Below are 26,395 nucleotides of genomic sequence, written 5' to 3'. Positions count from 1 at the left end.
CTCTCTGTTTCAAGAACACTCTGGAGCAAATTGGAGCTCAGATTGGACGGTATTTTTTGTCGATCTGATCCGCAGTTCATCCCCAATTTGATGTGAAGATTATTGGCATAGCTCGCGGTTGGTTGTGCGGATTCCTCCCAATTCGACTCCAATTCCACTCATGGTATTCCTAGGCTTAGCTAGAATTCAATTTACAGTCGTTTTGCTTTTTAATTCAGTCAATTTTATAGATTCATCCGACTTCAAATTTTGCTCTGAATTCCAGATGTTATTTCTTTTAATTTTTGAATTTCTTTGGATTTATCGATTGTCTTAGTGATGACGCACGCCATCGAAGATCATCGACGACGTCGTCCGTGCCTCCTGCCACCGTCGTCACAGATCGGGTGAAATCACGCGATTTATCTCATTTTATTTTTTGTCGTTCTTTCTCGTGTTTTATGTTTTCTCATCTCATCGTTTGTTGTTGTCGCGTTCGCGACATGCCCCGTACTTCCTTCGTCTTCGTCACGGGGAGGGATCCTTAGCCAATTTGGAAACCCTCCCTTGTGCCCAAGTATTCTCTGTTTTCTTTTTTTCTTTTTATTTCTTTATTTCCTCTTTAAATTTGTAAAGAGGGGGCCCAATATATAAGAGCCCCCTTAACAGACCCATTTTTCCCTTCTTTTTTGACCCAATTGAGGGCCCATTGACCTCTCTCCTTTATAAGGGAAGAGGTGGGCGCCCTAGCGACTCAGACCAGGAAGAAGAAAAGTTCATCATTGTGTTTCACTCTCTTGGTCTCCCTCCCTAATTTATAGAAGAAGAAAGAGGGCGGAGGAGTTAAGGGAGAAGAGAGGCAAGGAAGAAGGGCAGAACGAGGGAGTGCCGGCAAGCGCTGCAGTCCCCGTTCAACCGTGCTTCAAGCGTACCAGGCAAGGTCGGTCCTTGGATCCCATTCCGATCTCGCAGGACCCACCCCTCTTTTGCAAAATCGTCCCCGTGCGATGCCGGTGCAACGCGCCCGCGCCTGGTGCCTCCGTGATCAGCCGGCATGGGACAGGAGAAAACAAAAGAAAGGTGGGGGAGGCGGCTTCGTTCCCCGTGCACAAACTAGATTAGCCCCAGAATTTCCTGACGATTCATGGAAGACGGGTCTGCCCACTCGGCCGGCTTCCCCGTCGGTGCGCAACTAGGGATGACGTTTGGAACCTAGACGATTCGGGAATGATAGATCTTCCCCACAGAGTAGGTTTCCCCAACGGCGTGTGACAGAGGATGGTCTTTGGATTTCCCGACGACTCGTGAAAGTCAGGTCTGTCCACACGGCAGGCCTTCCCGACGGCGTGCGACTGGGACAGAGTCTAGACTTCCCGACGGATCGTGGAAATTGAACCAATCAACCTGGCTAGACACAATCCACTCAACCGGCAGACTACCCCTGTACGCGAACGAGCGCAGAGATTCTCTGCCAGTTCCCATGATTGGGTCGGCGGGACACCATCTGCGCCCCTCGATTACTGACCGACAATCGGGAAACTATTGGACCCATCGGGAAACTATTGGACCTAGGGTGCTTTCTCCTCACTTGACGGGCTAGTTCCTAGCGTGGAGACTCTTGCACCATGACGCCGCCTGACTGAGGATCCATACTTCGTTCTCCACGCCTTGACCATGACGGTCGACCGATAAGTCGTCGACTCGTGCATCCCAACTGTCCGTTCAAGGACCCTGTATGAGACAAAGCTGACGTCACCTTGCTGAGCCCCCAAGCCTAGCCTGACGATGCACGCTGCTGCTCGCCACTATTACCAGGTCTCGCTGCATCCCATCGCCTTGGACACTCATGTTGTGCCTGAACGTGCGCTCGAGCCAATCAGCCACCACCCCTCCAGCCACTCACACCCTCCATCGACTCCTCCGACCTTTAAAAGTAGCTCCGGCACCTACATCGCTCGTCGAGCTGTCGTCCACTCTCCGACGCCTCTCCGCCCCACCCGCTTCAACCATCGCCGACAATCGATGGATTCTGCACTACGAGCCACGCCGACGAGGTACGCCGTCCTCTCCCGTCACTCATTTAATTATCGCTTGCAGTATTCTTTCGTCTTGACTCCACCGCGCTCAGGCTAGGTAGGTGAGAGAGGTATTGAGAGAAACTACGATATTTGAGTGTCTTAACAGTACGGACGAGTACGTCCATTATGCTCGAGCCCTACGGATAGATTCCGTTAAGCCGTAGATGCCTCCGTTCATTCAACGAGGTTCGAGAGGCCACCGTCGCCGTACCCGGCGATCCCTGTCCAAGCTTGGAGCTCAGTGCATCCCTTGAGTCGGAGCCTGCACGTATGATGTGTAGGACACTCATTTTACTCGTGTTACATCATTCTTTTAGGGTTACCCGTCGGACGACGACACCGTCGGCGTTCGATACCATCATCCCTTATCCGTACCGAGCCATCATACTCAGTGCCGACCGGACAACGTCCTAGGCGACGTCCGACATCACTTAGGCTCATCAATGGATGATTAAGTATCTCTCTACGAGTTAAAACCCTTATCAACCATAATTAATACCATTAGAACCTTAATTAGCAAGTCTTATTCAAGATTTTCTACGTAAGGTGCTTACAAACAATTTTTTGATTAATTCAGATTAAAAAAACTAAACAAATAGAAAGCTCTGATTAATAAATAACCAATTGAAACTTGTGATAAACAAACCAGAGCAAATCGGTGGAATGTAATCATCGTATAAGTAGCCATTCCAATTAATTCAGAAATTAAAAAAAAAAATATTATTCAACCCAACTAGTTGGGAGGTGGATTACTTGGCAAAGCTTACAAAGAATTGCTAGGTGATCATAATTGAGATTCTACTGATTGCTTAAAATTTAACAATTAGGTGATTTCAAGTCTATTTTGATAAATCACCTAGTGTAATTTGGTTGCACTTGAAATTGCAAGGGTTGACATTTTACTTGCAATTTACAAGACTTTACTGTCTCCCAAGTAGATAAAAATCTTACCATCTAAATTTTGATTTCATTACCCTAATTTGATCAAAATTAAATATCACCACCGCCTCCCTAGGGTTCGACCTCTAACTTAAGCACTAAGGGATAAACCAAATTTTATTGGTTAATTTCAAAAACCCTAAATAAAAAAATTAAACACACTTTTCAAGCTTATCAAAAGCCTTCGGGGGTTGAGGACGACAAAGCTTCATTTGACTTTTTCTTTTTCTTGGCATCCTTGTTTAGCCCTATTTTCACGTGATTTGCTTGAGGGGCATTCACGCAAATCTGGGTAGGGCACATCATCGACTCGGGATGGATAACCTCAAACATCATTAAGGATTAGCCTAAGACGTCTAAAAAAATAATCATCTCCCCATTTACTCTACCTTTTTTCTTAGGTAGAAAAATCCTAGGCTAATTAAAAATAAAAAAAACATAATATAGATAGATAACCTAATTCACACCCCCCCCCCTTAGGTTATTCCTTGGCCGCTTAGACTAAAAGTATTATACCAAGTGTCAATCACATTGATTCACATCACAATTCTGTAATTGATCCTTAGACTTGATATAACAAAGGTTTCTTATTGATGAATGGATGTACTCTTACTATTACCTACAAGTTCTTAGTCATGTGATTCCAAACTTATTTAACTCAATTGCAATACGAAATTTATGAAGATGATTGAGTGATCAAGATGGGATTGTAAGCCATCTACTTTTGAGGATACAACTCAAGGAATATGATGCAACGAAGGCCTTAGCCAAGGTAATGGATTCATCATAGAAGAGTTTGCGGATGATTCTCAAACTCATCAGTATGAATTTGAATGACCAATTAAGGTTTAGTCGTTGACCATTCCCAAAGTTTTCCACTGGAGTGTCTTGCAGATGAGGTACAATATATACATGTTAACCCATGACAATAAGTTATTTGGGAGAGTAATTCTACTTCTTTTTATCTTTAATAGCATGAGGTGAAGCTTGGCATCACATGAGCTGGAAAATCAACTTACAGGTCGGGTTAAATAGATAGATGATTAAGTAATCTATATGGAGATGTATATAAATAATCAGGTTGACCAATAAAAGTTAATGGGCAATTGGAGTTTTTAACTAGATTGATACAATGTCCTAAAGGGTTATACATAAATATTGTTTTGGAGACTAGAAGATTTACTTAAATTTTATGTGTTATATAATAGAATTCCCCAAGTCTAAAGAGAAGAAGGCCTTGAAATTTTTTTACTCATGCCAGGTTTCTTCAGGGTGTAACAACGACATTGGATGATAAATTAGGGTTGCCAGGATATGTCTGAAAGCTAGAGGTAAGAATAAATCAACACATCTCACACAAGGAACCAATAAATCATAGATCTGATCCGTACAAAGGTGATTTGATCATTAGATGTGAAGTGTAATTACTATTCCTTTTGCCATCTTCCACATCCTAAATCATGGCCCAAGAACCCAATAGCGTGGATAATTAAGAATGCATATTAAATATAGAAAATTAAGTACTTGTGTTATGCTTTATCATTTTTTGTGCACAACTCAGTTGTGTATTAAAATTAACATTGAGTTATTGCTCTCATCCTCCTTAATGGAGTTAAATTTGTTTGAGAAGAATACTAATTTTTTAATTCATAATTTTTTTATTATTGTTATTAAAGCACGTCAGGATTACATTTTCTGTGTTGAGTAGAGATAATTTCCCCAACTTCAAAGAAAAACTTCTCTTTCAACTTGAGTACATAGACTTGTACTTATGTTTTAATAAACCTATGCCAAGCAATCCTTTTGCGCAAAGTAATGATGAGTCACATGCACAACATACCAAACTCGTCAAATCCAAAAATTATTAATATTCTAGATGTTGCAACATGTTTCACTAGATACAAGGAGTAATGTTTTTCGGATTTTCTAGATTCTGCATATCTTGATGACATGGTGCAATAGTTTGTTGGAAATGAGAAAATTAAAGCTGGAGTGTGGATTCAAAGGTTTAGCATGAATTTATACACATCTCAATGATACATTTGTGAGTGTGTCGAGTCCATAAACATCTTTAAAAAATCAGCGACATCAACATCCACATGTTAGAGAAACATGTGGTTCAGTACATTTTGCAACTACCATCATTCTTTGGCATTGTTGAGGTCTCCTACAACACAATCTAGAAGCAATGATCAATTTATGAATTTCATCAAATCAAACCAAGAGGAGGAACTTCATGTATCTAGTATGCTTGAGTTATAGATGAAAATTATGAAATTATGAATTCTTGACAATGGGTAGTTGTAGTCATGTTGCAAGGAGACACAATAAGGCTGAGAAGGTAGCCGTCATAATAAAGTATCACGGTTGGAAATAATTCATATAAAGGACAGCACTGGAAGGAAAAGATAGTTTGCCGATCTTCATTCATGTAAATTTTATTATGTAAAAAATGCATAAATCAATTCTAGAATATTTTTCACGAGCAAGTTGGTGGCGGCTGATGTATAAATTCCAACCACCTTGCAGGAAGGTGATACCCAATTGAAAGTCAAACATTCGAGTATGTGAGATATTTTGCATGTCTAGGAATAGGAGGATTTTGCATGTCAAATATGTGACAGATTACCATACATCCCTAGACACCGGAGAATATCTGTATTTCAAGGAAAAAAATTCATTGAATATTTTTATTTGATTTTATCTCTGTAACCAATCATATCAAAAAACCTATATAGTGTCTCTTTTTTTTTTAATAAATATGTTTTTTGCGTTGTCTTACGCACTGATACTTTTTTATTTTTTCCTTAATAATCTATACTAAGTGTAGAGTGATAAATGGGTTGATCCATAGGAAGGATGTAGTACAATAGTCTTGAACGTAATGTGTGTGACGGTAGAAAAGGAGGAGATATAAAGACAGTAATAAATGAGGATTGAACTGTCTTATGCATGCTCTTCAGTTGAAAAATAAGATCATAGAGCTTCAGGAAAGAATTATGGTAACTCAAAAGATTATTTAAGTGTATTATAGGTACTATTCAACTCTACTTTTTATTGTTAATCTACCCATTATATTTTTTTTCTACTCTTCACATATGGAGTTGGATGCACTCGGAGTTACATAAACTCTCTTAGACCATTTTACTCTCCTTGCACATTTTTAGGTAATCACATTGTATATTTCAGTATTTTTTTATACCTCAATATCCATTTCAAAGTTTTCATTCATTGAGTTAGAACTAACATTTTCAATCACATGGAATTCTTCTGCTCTTTGTTTCACATAAGTCGCAAGATTACTATTACCTTTGTTAATTTTATGTTCCATGTACTTGATTATACTCATGAAAACATTAAATTCATGTCGGCACCAATTGTTGCGTACATCCAATGACCAGTAAATGTGGTATGTATTAAATGTATATGTGAATTCAATCATAGAAAAAGTTTAAATATATCAATAACAAAGAAAAAAGTTATAGAATCACCTCAAAAAGAAATATTCCACAAAATCATATGATAACATGTAGATGAAACTAAGCATGATATACATTATATCAGTGCATGAATTATAATTTTATCAATAAACCCCCTACTTACAAAAATGTGTTAAGAATTTCAACTGCATGCTAAAAGCGGAAACTCTCCATGAATAATTGGAATCTAATATGCATGTTATCATGCAGCTAAAATAAGAGGAGCAGAGTTGTACATGATTGTGTTATTCTATGACATAGAAGGTTGGGACACATACCCCAAGGGAGAGTGAAAAGACCTTAATAATGCCTTTTTAGGATCCCTAGATTCCACTGAATTCCACAACTGAATTAATTGTGTAAAAGCTAAGATGGACACTACCTTAAATAATAGTGGTAAAGCAGCTAGAATATACTTAATCTTGATTCACATTAATGCCTGCACACTTTTAACCTTTCTTGATTAGCATAAAGTATTTTATAACTTTGTAAATGAGTATTCTAAATACAAGTATCTTGACCCCATCTTTGAGAATTATGGAGTGTTTATAAAGTTCAAGGATATTAAATGGGAGGCAAACAGTTAGTACGTAAGTCCATCAAACTACATTGATGAAACTAATCAAATTATACCTTTAAAATAAAAATAAAGCAATCGATGATCAATATGGGTTGAGCCAAGTTACTTAAATTTCAGAATCCGTAGAAAGTTAAATTAGAACATAACACCAGAATCACTTTGATGCATAAATTTTGGGTACGTGTATAAAAAAATTGTGTGTGATTTTAAAACTTAACAAATAACTAATATATCAGCAATTCAATCTGAATCAGATGATAATCCCAGCTTGAAATCCATGAAAAGCTATTCTTACCCATTTTAACTTTTTCAAACATCTAAAAAAATTTAAGCGTGTGAAACTAGTACTTTAATATAGATTGTGTCTTTACTACCATCTCAAATCCCTTTAATAATAAAATTAAACTGATACAGATAACATGAAAATTGGTAACATTGGAGGGAGAAAATTCATGTTTAGCCAAGGGTTCTACCATTTTCATAAGTTGGAATTAAGCATTGATCAGATTCATATAGGCTTATCATTAAAACATTATTAATTAGTGTTACATTAAAATATTTTCTTAAATTAATTTCCCAAATTTAAATCAAATTTGAATCTAAAAAATAATTCCAATTTTCACAGCTTCATATTCATGACTCCTTCCCATTTTTGCCATTCAAGTTATTGATTTCCATTAGATTGCCTTATTTTACTATTTACAAATTATTATAAAATATAATTATTTTTCTCGTTTCAATTTATTGTAATTGGCTTATGTGCTGTGAAGATAATTATCATCGACTGGTAATAGCTAGTAACTGTGAGGATTGCCTCCAAAATTCATATATCTTAAGAGTATATTAATACCATGGTCCGAAATAATTTTTTGCCATTGATAAAATTAATAGCATACATGGAATGTTGAAATTATTTAAGTTTTAGGAAGTATTGAAAAAAAATCATGCTTGAGGGTATAGGGAATATTATTCTTGAAAATAACACAGATTTATTATATTTAATTTCTACTAAGATAGTAATGAATTAATGTTGGAAGTTAAAAATATATGAAAGCACTAAAAAACTATTTTTTTGTGAAATCAACTTCAAATATTTAATTTTATTTCATGAATCTAAGTAAATCAACAAGAGGAAGTATTTTTAAAATTTCATGTTTATTTTCCTAATATAAAACATCAATATACAAGGTTTTTCTTTGTTTTATTATAATATTGATGAATGCTTCTTATCTCTTGGTAAATATAGTTCAAAATTATTCAAATATCTTCCATCTATATAAACCAAAATTAAATTTAAAATTACAGATTTTATACACACGGAGGTTGAATTTATTCCAGGATTTTTTAAAGTATCGTAGACTTTATAAAATTTTCACTTCTTACAGATTTGGATTGACCATGTTTGTAGGAGATCATTTTTTGTTTCTTCAATTTTATTTTTTTACAATATTTTTAGGCAACTATTTTCCCTTACATTAATCATTTTATAATCACATTTATGTGTGCCTCTAACCATCCATTTTAAATAATATGAATATCTTACCCACATTAGAGACTTTAATGGTTTAATTTGGGGAATATAATGCCTCTACATCTCGATCATGATTATGAGTATTGCATATTATCTGGTTTTAGTTCTCCTACAGGATATTGTGATTCTTGGCATGTTAGTTATTCATATTCCTGCCGTTGCTTTTTTTAGAGTCCCCTTATCTATAAACTTATTTAGAACTCAAAATATAACTGATCACCATATTATATGATCAATCTGTGTGATGGTAATTCACACTGGCCAATATCAAATGCTTGTACTTCAAATAATTTTTGGATCTGAACTAGGAATAAGTTTAGATCAATTCATGCTAAAACATCTGTTCACCAAGACCTAGAAAACATAATTAATTAATAGTTTTTAAATATATATTATATAAATCTTAATTTTGTATATTTGAAAAAATAAACATATAATGATGAAGAATTTAAATGCAAAAATTTAGGTCCAAGGACTTCTCATGCATCTTCACTTAGGCTAAGTTTGGAGACACTATCTATGTTTCTTTGTAGTTGTTACTAATACACTTATTGCTGCAACTCACAACTCACTAACAGAAATCATATTCACTAATACTAATAACATTAATATATATGAGTGCTAGGATAGAAAATTTGAAATCATTTTCTCACCCAAAATTCATCAAATGTGGTAACCATGTTTGATAAATATGTAATTGACTTCATGATAATTTCATGTATTTTATGCACTTATTTTCATTGAAGTGATCCGAAATGTAGGTATTGAATCTTAAAATGATTTTTCTACATTTTGTGGAATTGGAGAAAAATTTTATTTCATTAATTTAAGGAGAAATTATTTTGAGAAATCTGAAAATTTGGATTTGTCTAAATTTTTTTAGGGAATTATTATATTTTTACAATGATATTCTGATTTTTCTCAATTTTCTCATAAATTTATCAAATTTTTTGAGATTAAATTCATAAAGAGTGTAACTTTATAATTCAGAATAAATATTTTTGGACTTATTTAAATATTTTGGAAGCTTATTTATATTTATTGAATGATATTCTTATTTTTCCCTTCTATAATTTTATGGAATTTTATGACTTTAGATGTATAAATAAAATAATTATATGAGTAAAAAATTATCATTTTTAATTGAGTTAATATTTTTAAGGATATTTTTTGACTTTATTCAGTCTTCCTAAATTTGGTGCCACACTGACAATCTGCCACATAAATTAAGGAGGAGAGTGAAATTGTACAATGGAAAATGATTCAACTTTAAATTACAATATCTAACAATTAGAGATCTTCAAGCCAATATTTAAAGGGTAGTTGTGTTCCTCTCCCCTCAATCAATCCATACCATCTTATTTATAAAAAAAGGTGAGGCCTTCCCCCCATATTTAGCAAAAAGGCACCCTTGGATTTTGGTTCTAATTATGATTGGAGTGGTTTGCTCATTCAAAATCTTGTTTGTTCAATTCTTACATTTTGAGAGCGTAGGAAAGAGAAACGATCTAATTAAGACTCGTGAAGAGAAAATACAACTCAGCTTGTTGGGCACATGACAAAAAAGTAGTGTGATCTTTGCTTTTTTAGATTTCACATATGATCCCTTTTCATAGGTTATCATCATCGAGGATAGCCAAGGTTTTCGCCGTCATGCATGCCACCACCAACTACACTATTCATCAGTGCGTATCCACCTTCATCTCTGTAGCCACCAATGATGGTAAACCTGTACCACTCACCCGCTCCATTGCTTGTCAGCACATACCAGCCACCAATTACATCGCAATCAGTGGTGGTATTCTTCATCTATTCCACTTCCTTCATGCCACCAACATCAACTGTTCCCCAATGCTACCAATGCACCGTCTAAGGTATTTAATTATAATTAATAATATTTTTACGATTCCCAAAATAATTTTTTTTCAAAAATTAGGTTAAATACGAAAATTATTTTCTTTTCCTCTTAGAATGATCTTGATTTAATTTTCTCTAGTTTTATTTTATTAAATTAGATTTGATTATCATATATATATATATATATATAAATCGTTAAAAAGAGAAATTGAAGTTAACAAAATTATTCAATACTTTCTCCCGATGGATTTGATCCTTACTTAGCATATATGAAAATTATATATATTGTTGAAATTTATAGATATTGAACTATTTTAACCCCAATTTCTGGTTTATCACTTGACAATGAGGTAGATTGATCACCCTATCGGGTCATTAAGTTTTAGTCAGGCATGTATTATGTGTTCCACTTCATGTTTTAATCAGAATTTATAAAAATAAATAGCTTCGTGCATGTTATTTTCTTAAAAACTCTGCCTAAAAATATCTGATGATGGTTCATTTTTCATTAATTTTAATGATTATATTATATCAATGCTTAAAGACTTGAAATATTATGTCTCTCATATATTGCTGATATAAATCAACAGCACATAAACTCATCTAAATATTTTACTAATTAATCATAACGAAACTTAATGACTCATCTCCGGGAAACATAATCAATAAACAAATATTTATTTTATAAAAACATGAGGATCAAATAAATATTTAAATTAAGAGAGTTAACTTAATTTTTGACTAGTAAACCCATACAAATATTTATAAAAATCTTTTAGTTATAATAAATTGCCAAGAATCAGATTTAAATGTCGGGATGGTAATAAGAATATGATATATGAATCAGTTGCAATTGATTGCATGGATTTTGCAAGAGTATAAGTTCTTATTGGTCTTTCGTATACCAATTTTTCAGCAAGGATTATGACAACAAATTTTATTTTAGCTGGCTAACTTCTATTGCTTATTTTTCTTGACTTTGCTATTATTCGATTTATCCCTATACATCACTCGGAAAAGTGACCCAAGATTCGAAAAACGGTCTTTCATACCCAGGGAAAACTCTTATACTGCTGTTCCATTCATTCATCCACAGTAATTTGCTGCTGCACGTAGTATCTTTACCATCACCTGACGATAAAATTATAATTAGCTAAAATGGTATTAATTTTGGTCAAAGTGGCCCCCCTATTATTTTCCATCCATGATGCGTTAGCTTCGCCCTTAAGACTTCCAAAGGGGTAAATCGGTCTTCTGCACAAACGAACCTTTCTATAAAATAATCGATTACAGACAAGCTTGAACTCAGAGCTCAAGGAGAAAGAAAGAATGGGGGAGGAGCAGCGCGGCAATGCAATCAAATCTACGCTGGTGGTTGCGGGGAGCTTGGCCTTCGCATGGCTTACGGTGGAGATGGCCTTCAAGCCGTTCCTGGACATCGTCCGCGGGGCCATGGCCAAGTCCGATCCTGGACACGATCCCGATAGCGAGGCGGAAGACGAGCAGGCGCAGATCTGATGTTTCCTGCCCAATCTTCTTTCTCCGTTTCGCAATCTGTGATTTCTAGGGTTCTTAACGGAGAATTCCCTGATTCTTATCCGGAAAAATCGAAAGATATAATAGATGTGCATCATCTCATCTGCTTCCTATCCTGTGATCAATCGGGGAGATTCCGCGGGTTTCAACCTCCAACTGTTTCTACTGACGGCGACTAACTTCTCAATCTTCTTCTGTTTCATCAAATCCCACAGACTGTGCACCGTATCCCACCTTCCTCCTGCCGCATGAACATGGGAAAGGAGAGCATAAATCCCACTCCCCAGAGGACTCAACTCGGCCACTCTCCTCCCCAGCCGCTGGCCGTCTTCGTCGTGGTTCCGGCAGCCGCTCAAGATCGCGCTCCAAATCGCGATGTTGGGCTTGCTCGGCATGGACTCAACGAGCTTCTCCGCTTCCTTGATTCTCCCGGCTCTACTCAGAAGGTCCACCAAGCACCCATAATGCTGCAGAGAAGGAGAAATTCCGTGACTGTTCATGGCGTCGAAGTACCGGCGCCCATCCTCTACCAATCCGGAGTGGCTGCAAGCAGAGAGCACAGCAACGAAGGCGACGTCGTCGGGGGGAACCCCTTCTTCCATCATCTTCTCAAAGAGAACCATGGCTTCTTCCCCACGGCCATGGCTGCCAAGGCCGGAGATCATCCCAGTCCAGGCCACCACGTCCTTCTTCCGCAAGCTCTGGAAGACTCTAAGCGCGCCGCCGGCGTCTCCGGCCTTGGCGTAGACCTGCGAGAGTGAGGTCTTCACCTGGGTTTCCTGGTCATAACCCGTCTTCTCCAGGTAGGCATGGACAGCTTCTCCAAACTCCAGCTCTCCTCTCTGCGCGCACGTTCTCAGGAGAGTTAACACGGTCACCTTATCCGGGGCCACGCCATGGGCGCGCATCTCTCGGAAGAGCTTCATCACTTGGGACCAACTCTTGCACAGACTGTACGCAGAGATCATGGCGTTCCAGGGGCCTGCGCTTCTCTGAGGCGTTATGTCGAACACCTTGCGGGATGTGCTCAAGCTCCCCCCGCGGGCGTACATGGAGATGACCGCGGCCGCGAGGGCCGGGTTCGAGCCCAGCCCGAGACGGAGGACCCGGCCGACGGCGCACCGGCCCATGCTCAGGTCCCTGGCTTGCGCGCAGGCGGCGAGGAAGCTCGCCATGGTCAGCTCGTTGGGCTCCACGCCGGCGACGCCCATCTCCCTCAGCAGTCTGGCGGCGTCGGATAACCGGCCAGCGCCAGCGTAGCCCGTCACCATGGCCGTCCAGCTTACAACATTCCGGCGGGGCATTTCCTCGAACACCTCCTCGGCGGACTCGAGATCTCCGCAGGCGGCGTAGCCGCTGATCAAACTGGTGGCGACGTAGATGTCCGAGGCGTAGCCAGATCTTGCCACGCAGCTGTGGACGCAGCCGCATAGCCGTCGATTGGAGATAGCCGCGCAGGATCGGAGCACGAAGGGGAAGGTAAAGTTGTCTGGCTTGTGGCCCTTGCTCTGCATGTCTCTGTACAAGGCGATGGCCTCGGCGGGGCGAGCGCTGGCGGAGAAGGCTTTGATCATGGAGTTCCAGATGAAGACAGTGGGCTGATCGATGCGGAGGAAGAGGGAGAGGGCGTAGTTTAGGTCGCCGCTGATGGGGTTGGTGCAGAAGTCGAGTAGCCTGCTGAGGGGGATGATTTCCTTCGCTAGCGCTGTTATCGTCATGTACCCTTGGATTTGCTTCAGCTCTCGCATGCTGCGGCAGGATTCGAGGAGGGAGATGATGGTCTCTCTGCTCTTGACCATTGCTCTTCGCCGTCGGAGTTTCCAGCTTGATCGTGATCATCGCTTCCCCTACATCAGTCACTGCTCTCTCACTAGAATGATGTCTAACATCCCTCAGAAACTCTCTTTCTCCGAGACTTGGCTTTGTTCAAAGTGCTGCGCTAGACATAGAGGGATCGTCAGTCGTCATCCGTCATGTCACACGTCACCGTGACGGTGACGTGATGGTGAGGGTGACGGATCTGAGGGCTTGTGACGGTGACGCGGAGCCCGTGACGGTGACGTGACGATTATTCCTTCACGGATGATGTCCCTGACGGATTTTATTATACAATTATAATATAATAGTAATTATTTGGTTATGATCCAATTGTTTAATATGAGATGTATGTTTTAAAATTTTATGATAATAAAATTATGGCCTTATTATTTCGCATGTAGGTAGTTTATAATTTAAGGTATTGATTGAAATTTTAAAGAAGTTAATGAAATATTTATTCACCGAAAAATGGGACATTTAGATATTTTTTATATCCAGGTTGACAACTAATTTGTTGAGGCTTGACAGGGGCTGCGAGAATGTGTTTGTACCAATTAGTTTATTGGCCGATAAATTATGGACTCATAAACGCAAAGTCCACCGAAAATAAAAGTTTTGTTGTTACATTTTGTAAAATTTTATTTACGTGTGGATAATAATAAAAGGATTATCTTACCAGAGGATTCTAATAAATTTAAGGGTTAATATCACGGTACATCCCAAACTTTTTGAAAATCAGCGTTCCAGCCTTAACTTTTTTTTTTACAGCCCAAACTCCCTATTTGATCCATCGGCGTAGCCCGGCTATGACGTGGAATCCACGTGGCTGCCAGGTGGATTTCCAGCGGAGTCCACCTAGGCGGAATCCACCTGGCAGCCACGTGGATTCCACGTCATAACCAGATTTGAAGAAAGTGAGAAATATGTTGGATTAGTCTGTCCAAGTTGAATCACCCGGGAGAGAGCTCAGAACCAGGTTTGAGAGAGAGGGGACGGTGGAGAGGGAAAAGAAAGGGCGTGAGAGAGAAGGGGCGGCGGATTGTTGCTATTTGCAGTGGAATCATTGTCAGTTTCTTCTTCGCTACGGTTTTTAGTTTCTTGGTTTTTAGTTTCTTGATTCTTCATCCGGTTGATCCGAGTCGCTGGGGCTGAAGACGGAGTCTTTCTCCGGCGGGAAATGTTCTTGAGGGTTGGTGCTCAGATCAAGGATTAGGGTTTCTGGGATTTTGTTGAACGGCGACGTGGCGTGATTGTAGGGTGTGGAGATGGAGAGATTAGGGTTGCCCGGGGAATCGCCTCGAGATAATAGCGGGAATTACCCTAGTATGTTTGAAATTTTGCTCTTTTGGGGGGTTTGGTTTTCTTTGTTTCTTGATTTGGGGATTTGAAATTGCGTATTTCTCATTTCTTATCATGAATTTCTATTTCACATTTGGGGATGCGAGGGCCACCTGCTCAGAGACGTCTTCTTTTTCTCTCCATTCTCATTCAACAGATTGCCCTAATCCATTTGTCTCGTCCTGGTCTTGATTTCCTCTTAATTTTTTATTTCTTCATTACCGGGCTTCCTCTTCACATTTTTTCATCGATGAATCTTAACTATTTTTTGCTGTTAACTTTGAATTTCTTCCAGTTTTTTTCCTTTTCTTGACAGATTATTTTTTCTCCGCAGAAGGTTCATCAAGATTTGACGCTTCGCAGTACGACTTCTTTGGCAAGGATATCGTAGAAGAGGTAGAATTGGGGGGTCTTGACGATGAAGAGGAGGAAGATGAGGTAGTCATTTATTTCTTCAATGAAGCGATTTTCTGTAAATTCATGGTTTTTTTTGTTGGGTGTCTAATGAATCAGCTCCTGTTTGTAGTCTCCTGTTTGGCTCAGTTGAGAGAATTTCTGATTAAGTAGTTAATCAAAATTCGTTTACACACTCTCTCGTAGTTGTCTTATTCTTTGTTTTGAAGAACCCTTTGATTTTCTCATGTATTTTCAATGAGGATGTATCATTTTTATCGACATCTCGTAAAGAAACTCTTTCCCAAACGTGCATATTATATTTTGTTGTGTGCTTCTATTTTAAAGAAGCAAGGAACATAATATAATCTGTTTTAATGGGTGAGTCACGCTTCCGCGTTGATTGGTTTATATCTGGTCTTCAGCTTTTGACACTTTACATGAGGAGAACCCCATTTAGATCGGTCATCTTAATGGTCTTTTGTTTTGTTGCTTATCTCACATAATCCTTCATTTTTATTCTACATTTAAAGAAAAAACCATGAATGTCGCGTTAATTGTTACTGATGTTGATGCCACTATCTCTCTGTCGTTGTAGGTTCGAGAACTAAGATCTCTATCTTCTGTCGATCATCTCAGAAGAAAAATTTCTAAGGTTAGTTCATGTGAATCTTTAGTGTACTTGATCTTTTTATGATAGATCTTAATTCTGGCTAGGATGCATCATGCACATCCACCGACATTTTTTGTATCAATTTTCTTGTTAGATTATCTTTATATATTTATATCGTTTTTAATTATTTGCACTTCTGCCAGAAGCATGACAATAGCGTCGTGGGCAACCGATCAATACCATCATGATACCCTGCTAAGAGTCTGCTGTGCAATGCTGATCCTCCTGCGGCGCCGGATCTTGGCGGGTGATAGTGATAAAATGTTGTAGAAGAAAGGCACAATTTTAAAATTAAAATGTTAAGTTATGGTTTCAATGCAGACAAACAGTTCACTTGATATTCCATCGTCCCCTATTAGAGAAAAGAGAAAATAATGAGAAGGACAAAAGAGATGCGAGGGCTGAACATATTCTCACCTAAAGATATATTCTCATCTTCATCATCAATCGATTCCAAACTACACGAAAATTCACATACAGTCTAATACTCAAGGATAAATTTACTGATGCGAAATTGAAAAATGAGAGACATGAAAAGAGGATACAACTTTAGCATGGTCCTGGGATAACAATGTCTTTTTATTAGTGAAATGTGGATCGTCATGGTCAACTATAGATTTTAATAAAGTGAAGAAAATGATGAAAATATATTATCATTACGTTAAGGAAAAGAGTGTTATGAAATGAAAAAAAAAGATAAGAGCTATAAAAAATAATGAGAAATCAATGGGAATGGTTGGGGTTTGGTCCATGACGAACAAGAAGGACGAACAAGCGCCGAAATTCATGGATTATTGAGCGTGATTCAAAATGCCTTCGTCCAAGCGTGTTGGCTTCCTTAAAGATGGGAAACATCACACAACAGTCGTCATTTGTGTTACTCTCATTTAATATAAAACATTTAATCATAATTTCCTCATAGCCATGGACTGCTAGAGGGACTGAGATGGCAAACATGAACGGAAATTGTGGGCAATTAGACAACAAAGATCACATCATTAAATGACAACTAAATCGTGTTCAGTAAATGTTCTGACAGTTCAAGTGAATGTTAAGCTTGAACGCGTGGAGGTTTCGTAGCTCCATTGCAACTTAAACGGCGATGGTCTTTGAAAATTGGCGGATATGCGTCCTCTACTTAAACACGTGGAGGTTCTGTAGCTCCCTGGGATCCCTGCATGATTGATCAAACAAGTTCATTATTTTACGTTGAATAAACTCCAAGAAGCATATAAACAAAGTTGGACATAAAATTCAAACCGTACTTGGTGATAAGCCTAAAATTTGCGGTGTTTTAATCCCTAATTTGTCGTTGTTTTCTTAGGTTTATGCAATAAAATTTGTAATTCCTTCCTCAATTAAGATTTTAGTATAATGCTGAGTAAGGAGTCGAACCCTAGAGAGGCAGTTTTGCAAGAAATTCTGATTGACTTAGTGAAATTGAGAAGGTTTTAGTTTAAAACACTAGAAGAGAGAGAAAGTTAAGGAAGTTTATGGAGTTTTTATGATTTAGGTATTAAAATGATGGAATTTTTGGATGAATTTTTGTGTGGAAGTTTGAATTGATGAGAATTGAAGAACTGTAACTTGAATTTTTTGAATTCTAGAGAGAGAAAGTGAAGTTTAACCTAGAGAGAGAAAGTGCATGAAATTTGGGGATTTTTTGCCCTAACAGTCAGATCTGTCAAAATTGACAGATCTAAATGATAGGAATTGTTGAAATATGATGAAATCTAACTTCTAGGATAGAATTTTTGGCTCCTAAACAGAGATCCTATGCTTCTCCCTCAAAATCAATGATTCTAGGGCATATATCTTTCGCCTATGCCTTGGCGTGTTAGAACGTCTAAAAATCACAGATCTGAGAGGTGTGAAGACTTACAAGACTCTGGAGAGGCTCCAATCCGAATTTGAACTGCTGAATCAAGCTGTGTCCTCCTGGCCAATTGTATTGGAGCTCAAAACAAAGTTCAAATTTCGCCACCTTCCTGAGCCCAATTTATAGTGTTCTTGGCTCAGAAAGGTGGTTACGAATATTACAAACAAACCCTGAAAATTTCAGGTCATTTGGAAATCAGGATGAAAAGTTATGATTTTTTGAAGTTTTTAGGCTTGATTTTCTCTCTCCTCTGGTCGAACGGTTAGAGAATCCACGTGGCGCGCTCCGATTGGCTGCACGTTTTTTTTCTTTTCTCAAGCGCTAAAGCGCCAAAATTCGCCATGTACCCCCCTGTGTAACAGAATGCATACAGCGCATGGTGAGTTTAATTCGCACGTAATATATGAGTACAAAGCGCTCAATGCCTCCAATTGCGCCACGTACCCCTCTGTGCGTGGCGCGCACCGCGCTACGCACAGAGGGAGAAAATGATTTTTAATTCAAAAAACCTATTTACTCCGCTTTGTAACAGTAATCGCGACGTATACGCTGCGGTTGCGCCACGTCGCCCAAAAAAAATTCAAAGAAAAATAGAAATTCGCCTGAAAATTTATAAAAAAACCCTTTGCGGCTTTTTAAACCTGAAAAATGCCCTTAAAAGTCCGAAAATTGGATAAATACACCTGTGATCAATTAAAAAATTCGAGAGTGATTTTTTCAATGAATTAAATTTATTTTTGGCTCTAAATCACTCCAAAAAAATCTGAAAAAATCAGGAAAAATCAGAAAAATTATTAGAAAACATTTCCAATTGAAATAAATTCATTAGAAAATATATTTCTACTTAAAAAATCATTTTTCCTAAAAATAAAATCCAGAAAATTGTGCATAATTAATTAAAAGTTCATGAAATTATATAAAATCAAATTTTTTAGAAATTGCTTATCTTTTTAATATGATAACATGCAATATGGATCTTTTAGATAAAAATTTCTTATAAAATCCCTGATTTTGCATAATAAAATTGCATGTTATCACTTGGCCTCCAGCTTCTATTCCTGGTTGGGTACATGTCTTCCGATTATGGCCAACTTGGTGGCAGAGGGAGCACTTCATATGCACGCCTTTCTTCGATAGTCTTTGCACCATAGGTTCTTTCTCACTGATGTCAATTCTCCTCTTCAGCTTGGGCCTCCTAGGTTGTTTCCTCGCGAGAGGAGGGAATACATAGCTCCCATCAGCTTCGCTCCATAAGTTTTTTCCATTCATTGGCGGGATACTGTAACTATAAGCTAGCTGGTAGACATCTTTCTTCAACCACTCACTGACAAAAATGACAAGGTCCTTGATGAAAAGGCAAAAATGGGGTTTAAGTATTGTCGTCGTTATTTTCGCTTTCAATCAAATAAAATTTGTAACAGTAGGCTTACTCAAATATGTATAGAGGTGAGTAAGGTTGTCTCCACAGGGATTGGGTTCCTAGAGCTAGACTTAACTAATGAGTAGCACGACTAAAAAACACAACTAGGTGTTTGTTGTAATCTCTAAGTAAAAGTAAGGGGGGATTTAAGGGTGATTTATAAAGGAGAATATCCTTACTGATTTTAGGAATTTTTTATAGAATTTTTAGAGGTCGAATAATATGAGAAAACACAGAAGACAATATTGAATTTCAAGTGTTTGTAGAAATGCCTAAAAGAAAATATCCATTTTTTTATAGTTTTTTAGAAAGGAACGAGAGGGAAGTTTTAATGTATTTTATTAGGATATGGATATATTGTAGGAATTATATATCCATTGATTTTATGGAACTTTTTAGATATTTTCAATTGCGTTGAAAATATGTAAACCGATTTAAGGAGATCGAATTCAAGGACTGCAGATCAGGTGTTTGACGAAATGTCGGAGAGAGAGGTTTCGGAAGTTTTGTTTTGTATGTTTAACTCGAAATCGATTTCACTCAATTTCGAGGTAAGAGTTTGATGAGATTAGTTAATCCTTTTTTTTTGGGAATTAAAGGAATTAGGAATGATAAGAAATCTAAATCAAGTACTTATCGGATTTCTGCGCCAATTCGGGATCGCCGGCGGCTCCTGACCCGTCCTTGGCCGCGTCGTCCTTCAGGTAAGTTTTTCTTCTCCGTCTGCTTCCTTTCTCTCTTCTAATCTCCGTTCAGGTCGCGGCTCTGTTACAGCCGTTGACCAAGAGACGAAGGAGAACAAAAAAAACAGGCGGAGGATCTTATCCTCCGGCGTTAATTTTGATTTCAAAATGGGCGTTCAGTTCGGCGGCGAAAGATCCATTTCTTTACAATTCTTTGCTGTTTTATAGGTCAGGAGTGGTCCTAAGACCATCCTGACCAATATGGGACCTTTCCTCTGCATTTTTAGAGGCAATTCGGCAGTGATTTGCCAGTTTTTCTTGCCAGAATCCGGTCGCCGGTGACAAAAAGGTCGATCAGGGCTTCAAAAGGGGGACCAACAGGCCTTCGGTGATCCGCAGCCATCGGATCGTCCGTTGGAGGGTTCAACGGCTACGATTAAATTGTAGTCGTGGACCCTCTTAAGTCCCGGTGGACCTGCTTTGCCAGCGACGCCACCTTAGCCTCGACGTCCATCTGTACATCCTTGATTCGTCCAGGGTGGCACTCCGTGCTTAGCTGTCGCCCTGAAAACAAAAGAAAGGAGAAAAGAGTGTAAAATAAGATCTTGGCCGTTTGATCTTCCAAAGGAAGATCGACAGTCAAGATTAAAACGTAGCTCTTAAGTTGAGCCCATTTCGATTCTGGCTTCGGGCCCGGTTGGCTCGAAGCCCGGTCGCATTTATACTTCTTTTTAAATCGCGGCCCGACGGGCCACGATCACTCTCTCTTTATCTCTGGCCCGGCCCGTGGGTGGTTAAGATATGGGATTCGTAAATCCCATATCGTCTGTTTCTAAAAATCAAACAGTACTTGTGATTAGTTCTTTCTTGAAATGAAACAAAACACTTATCTTGTGGCCCTGGTGTCTCCCCTCTTGCGGCCTGGCGCGGCAGTTGGCTGGGCTTGCGCTGCGCGTGCCGCGTGCGGCTCGCGGCCTTCGCTGCGGCTGCGGGCAGCGTGTGCGGCGCGCTTGGCCATGGCTGCGCCTTGCCTAGGCTGTGGTCGACGCCACCCCCTCTTTTTTTATGTTGTTATTAAAAACATATACTTTTTATAGTTTTATTCTTGTACTTAAAAATCACGTCTTAATATGTTTATAAATGCAAAATGCATAAAACGTGAAACATTCCACAATGAATGGATCTTTGCTTAAAAATGGGATTTTAACCTAAAATGCATGCTTATTTCACTTAAATGAGCTCATAACCCCCGATTATATGTAGTTTTGCACACATGAATAGTGACTCATCAGTCCTCCTTGATCCAATGAATGCAAGTAATAGCATGGGAGCATGGAATGCCCCTTATCTCCCAATATCTGCAACTACATGTTCTACGAAGTAAATCAACCACAAATCTGCTTCCCAAGTCTGTAACCTCGAATTGATACTTGTCTGCATGCCTAAGAGTTCATGTCCTAGACTTCTTCTTGTTATCTTCGACCCACTCCCTTATCCGAGGGCATAATTGATCAGTTCTGTCAGAAGACAACTCCCTTTTTTTAGCTACCCTCTGCATGACTGCACCTCTAATTTCTTCCAACATGTCTATGATAGGTTTAGATCTAGCCTGTATGATGTAATTGTTGAAGCACTCGCAAATATTGTTATCAATCACCTCACATTTTGTATCCTTACTAATGTAAGCCCTGCAAAACTTCTTTATACCTATATCTTCGAAGTCGTGCGCGGCTTGTGGTTTCAATGTGCTCATCTCTCTCATAATCTGTTGGAAATCTTCATGAGTTGTGCACTTCACAGCTTTCCAAAATAAGTTCTGCAAAATCTCTGTGGAATATCATTTCTTCTTCCAATTTGCATAAATATGCCTAGCACAATTCCTATGCTCAGCATGGGGTAATAAATATGACACTACATTTTCCAGTCCCTGCACAATGTTAGAGAGTACCAATCTTTTAGTGTACTACAACTGTTCAACAATAAGCATTAAGACTTCAAACAAATCAATATTTATGAGCGAGTTAGTTAAGTACCTTCCGCTGATCGCTAATAGTAGTCCAACCATTTCCGTCCACGATTCCTAAATCATTCATCAGTAGTTGAATAAACCAAGTCCACGAAGCTTGATTTTTCCCTTCGACCACTGCCCAGGCAATGGGGAACATTTGATCATTCCTGTCCTTGCCCACTGCACTCAATAATTGGCCTTTAAGTTTGGTCTTCAAAAAACATCCGTCCAAGCCAATGACTCTTCTACAACCTTTAAGAAAACCTCTTGCTATTGAATCAAAGCATATGTAGAGCCTCTTAAACCTAACCAAAGAATCAGGAGTGGCTCTATCAAGAACCAGCTCAACAGTACCATTCCTATTGACCTTCTTTAACTCAACAACATAAGCAGGAAGCATGTGATAATGGTCATCCAAAGTTCCTTGAAGTTTCATGCGCGCCTCAGATCTAGCTCTATAACAGGTTTGCTTTGAAACTGTGATTCCAAACAGAGCATTTATTTCTCGCATCATATCTACCACCTTTAAATCCATATTCATTCAAATTTTCTCTAAGAAGTGTTTCGCAACCCAATGATAATCGGCTTGCCTATTCCTCGGAGCCCTACTGCATGTATGAGTATCATTAAGTGTTTTCACAACAAAAGCCTCTTTCGTACCATCCCAACTAGCGCATATCCTCCATGGGCAATCTCCCTTGCAAACAACTTCAACTTTCCGATCACCGGACCTTAAAAAACTGATGTTGAATCCGTTCCATATAGCATGGTCCTTCACAGCTGACCTAAACTGAGAAGCCGATTCAAATTTCATGCCCAATTGAAATATAAAACTCTTAATGGGGCATCTCGGATCATACCTCTTACCCTTGTATATGTTTATTCTATTTTCACCCTCATCATCGGTATCATTGGGAGTTAACATCTCATCCTCTGAATCATCATACTCACTATGATATCCAACAACAAATATTTGTTGTTGGACTTGTTCGTTTCTATTTCTGTGGCCGTCAACCAATTCCTCATTCCATTCGTCACTTGAATATTCATCGGGAGCACTTTCATACACGTCAGTTTCCTCATTTTCCTCACATATACTATATTCAGAATCATCATCGCTATCATAATCAGAGCTAAACACCTTTCTCTCGTCATCAGCCCTGTTTAAGAGACAAATGGAAAATAGTAATTGATCATGCGTGCAATATACTTAAATTACCAGGGAGAACTTACATTCTTCTACACTAATAGGAGCACGCTGGGGGAGATCACCACTGCACGATGAAGAACCGGACCTTAAATTCAGTCTGATTTTAGATACTTCTTACGTTCAGAACCTTAAATTTAGGTAGGTTGGGTCGTGGTCCAGCTTGTTCTGCTTCGTTCAGACCTTAAATTTCGGAATGTGAATTTCAAAAAAATATAAAACACCATAAAAAAATAAGTAAATTTAATAAAATAGGTTTCATTTACAATATAAAAGAAGATAAGCTGAATGATATACTAAAGAATTAGAAGGGATTTCAATCTGCCACGGTAGATTGATCCTTCGATGAAGAATTAAACCAGAAGAATTAACCCAATTTCCCTTCACAGCTAGATTGTCAAAAATATGATTTTGGTGAGAAAGAGATTGTAATATAAAAAGTAATGCGATCATTTCGCATGACTCGCTTTATACACTGTGTTTCGTGAATGAATACCAAGTGGTATTCTTTACTTTCTATCTCCTCAGGCCTCTTTTATCCCTCGCAATAATGTGGGTTAAGTGTCTCCAAAGGACTGGAGGCTTACTGAAAAAAACCAAAATAGAAAAAGGGGAGAGTTTCCAAACACCAGATCTTCTCCTTGAACCATCAGAACTTTTCTAACATTAGTTTAAATAAAAATAAATATATCTTCTTTCATAACTATAGTTACAAGCTGATTGATCTGTTCTAATTATGAAGGGCTAGAACAAAAGGTACTGCCTACATTTCTGCATCAAGGGAATGACATCCACAAGCTCCATTTCATAGGCAGATTTCATGCACTCTGGCGAAGGAAGATTATGACTAAAGGAGGCTATCAAATTTTCCATCTGAAGTAAAACAGCCTCCTCGACGCCATATCCCAAAGTTCAATCTCAACCATGAATCCCTCAGAGAAATATGCCATGCAAGAACTGACGCTGTGGAAAGGGACTATTTATGACGTTTAAATGCTGAATTTGCCTTTTCCGGCCAGGTGAAATCCTTCAGTTTAGAAACTGTTCTGTGACCACTTGATGGTGACATTACTGTTAACTAACCGCCAAGAATACCTCATCAGACCTAGAGATCGAATACAGGGTTAAAATGTTGCTCCCTAATTTATTTTCTAGCTTTATGTAAAAGTGTAGTCCGTCTACCGATTTAAGCCTGATAGAACCTGGATGACATTAAGCCTTTGTACTGGATTTTTTAAGTTTATTTCCCTGCTCCCAGGGCGATGGGCTCCCCTTGTCTTCCTGTCTCTTATATCGCTCCTCCAATCAGCCAAAAGTAGACTCTCAAGAAGCTCCAATGTTTCTGGGCATCATTTCGAGCAGTGCAGCCGAGAATTATGGAAACCCGAATATCCTGTGAACTAGGTTCTGCTATTTGGCTTGCCAAAATTGACCTTATTGTCCCTAATTTGAGTTGAATTTTTGAAAATATATAATACACATTGCCAGGGTACTTCATCCTCCAAGTTCGAGCTGTAATTAAATATATCGTCAAAGAAAACCAAGAGCTTTGCAAATGGGGCCAGAAGATGAAGGTCATTAGTACAACACCAGGAAGGTTTCTGGTGTGGTGTCAATCCAAGGGGCATAATGGTGATTTCATAGTGGCCGTCAAGGGTTTTGAACATCATTCCTCAAATATTAGATTCCCTCATCCAAATTTGATGATAGCCCGATTAGAGGTGAAGCTAGGAAAATACTTGCGACCATATAACTCTTTGAAGAGGTTGTTGAAAACTAGAATGGGAATTGTTGCATTCAAAAAGAGTCTTCATAGAATCTCCTACGGTCATTGCTATTTCTTACCAATGTAGCCGAACCTGCATAGGGGCTTCGGGACGGTCAGATGATCCTTTGAGAAATCATTTATCAATGTTACAAATGTTAGCCACTCACATTTTCTTATTAGATAAGATGTCTAATTGACAGTAATTGTTGACTGCTCTGTGAAATAGATATTCCACTATAATGGGAAATGATCATCTGTTTTAAGGGCCAGGAATTTGCAAGTATGTGGAGATTTAGATGCATTTTTTTCTGATGCATAAGACAACGTGAATGTCATCTTGGGCTTGGGTACGTGCTGAGAACTCTGGGTTGGGTACGTGCCCATTTTTTATTTCTCCATGATGAAAATTATGGGGAGGGGGGAAGGTCATCAGGCTGGAAGGAGGTCCCTTCTTTAGATATCGTAGTCCGATCCTTCCGATCTTGAAAGTCCAATATGTTGAAAGGACGCTAACAGATGTTTCCCTGAATCTTCAAGATGCATGGCTGTGGAACACCTAAGAGGGTATATTGAAATTATGGTAGTCTCCAGTGGGCAGACTTGTTCCTCCTGTACCTCTTCGTGAGTCTCTGGTTCTTCAACCTCCCCCAACCTTATAGGTGAATGATCAAATATAATTAACTCCTTCCAGCCGTAGTGATCGTCTTAGAAGTTTTTTTTTCCCATGCGATTGAATTTCTGCCTCAATTAGTTGTAGTTGACGCCTCTGAGGACAATTCCCCAAGATTGACAACGATAGATTCACCCTCAGGAGAAGTTTAATGCCGCTTTAAACATGTCAGGATGATTGCTGGTGATCTATGTAGCGTCTAGTTAATTCCCCAGGCTTGTCATAGTTTTTTTGGATGGAAATCTGCCCGAACCAAATCACCCAAAACCTCTATGAAGCCTAATGGCCGTTAAAGTGTAAGCACAGACCCGATCTCTGGCTTTAGACCTTCAGATAAACGTGTTCAAATATTTCCCTCGAAATATCAGATTTATAGAGATTTATAGACGAGTCACTTGAAGTTGTTTCGGTAATCTATGACTTTACGGATTTCTGCAGATTAAACAGTTGGTGGTATGGACTATTGTTGGAGGATTAATCAAACATTGCATCCTGATGATTCTTATAGATATGCCAATTGTGGAAAGGAAATCGTTCTTCGGTGTATAGAAACCAGTCC

At 38.7% G+C, this 26,395-nt stretch overlaps 1 protein-coding gene and 1 long non-coding RNA gene across 2 annotated transcripts; one reads left to right on the top strand and one right to left on the bottom strand.

The window, feature by feature from the left end:
• Window positions 1-11,729: 11,729 nt before the first annotated feature.
• Window positions 11,730-13,875, bottom strand: LOC144712910 (putative pentatricopeptide repeat-containing protein At3g05240). The gene has a single exon (XM_078587304.1). The coding sequence runs from the start codon at window positions 13,776-13,778 to the stop codon at window positions 12,090-12,092; it is 1,689 nt and encodes a 562-aa protein (XP_078443430.1). The 5' UTR covers window positions 13,779-13,875; the 3' UTR covers window positions 11,730-12,089.
• An 886-nt stretch (window positions 13,876-14,761) lies between these two features.
• LOC144713281 (uncharacterized) lies at window positions 14,762-16,480 on the top strand. The gene is made up of 4 exons (XR_013583991.1): window positions 14,762-14,862; window positions 15,470-15,573; window positions 16,127-16,183; window positions 16,345-16,480. It is a non-coding gene; the product is annotated as an uncharacterized LOC144713281 (long non-coding RNA).
• Window positions 16,481-26,395: the final 9,915 nt, after the last annotated feature.

Source organism: Wolffia australiana, chromosome 15 (assembly GCF_029677425.1).
Source record: "Wolffia australiana isolate 7733 chromosome 15, ASM2967742v1".
NCBI classification, from domain to species: Eukaryota; Viridiplantae; Streptophyta; class Magnoliopsida; order Alismatales; family Araceae; genus Wolffia; species Wolffia australiana.
The sequence above is the reverse complement of the archived record's forward strand: the minus strand, read 5'-3'. Positions and strand labels throughout refer to the sequence as shown.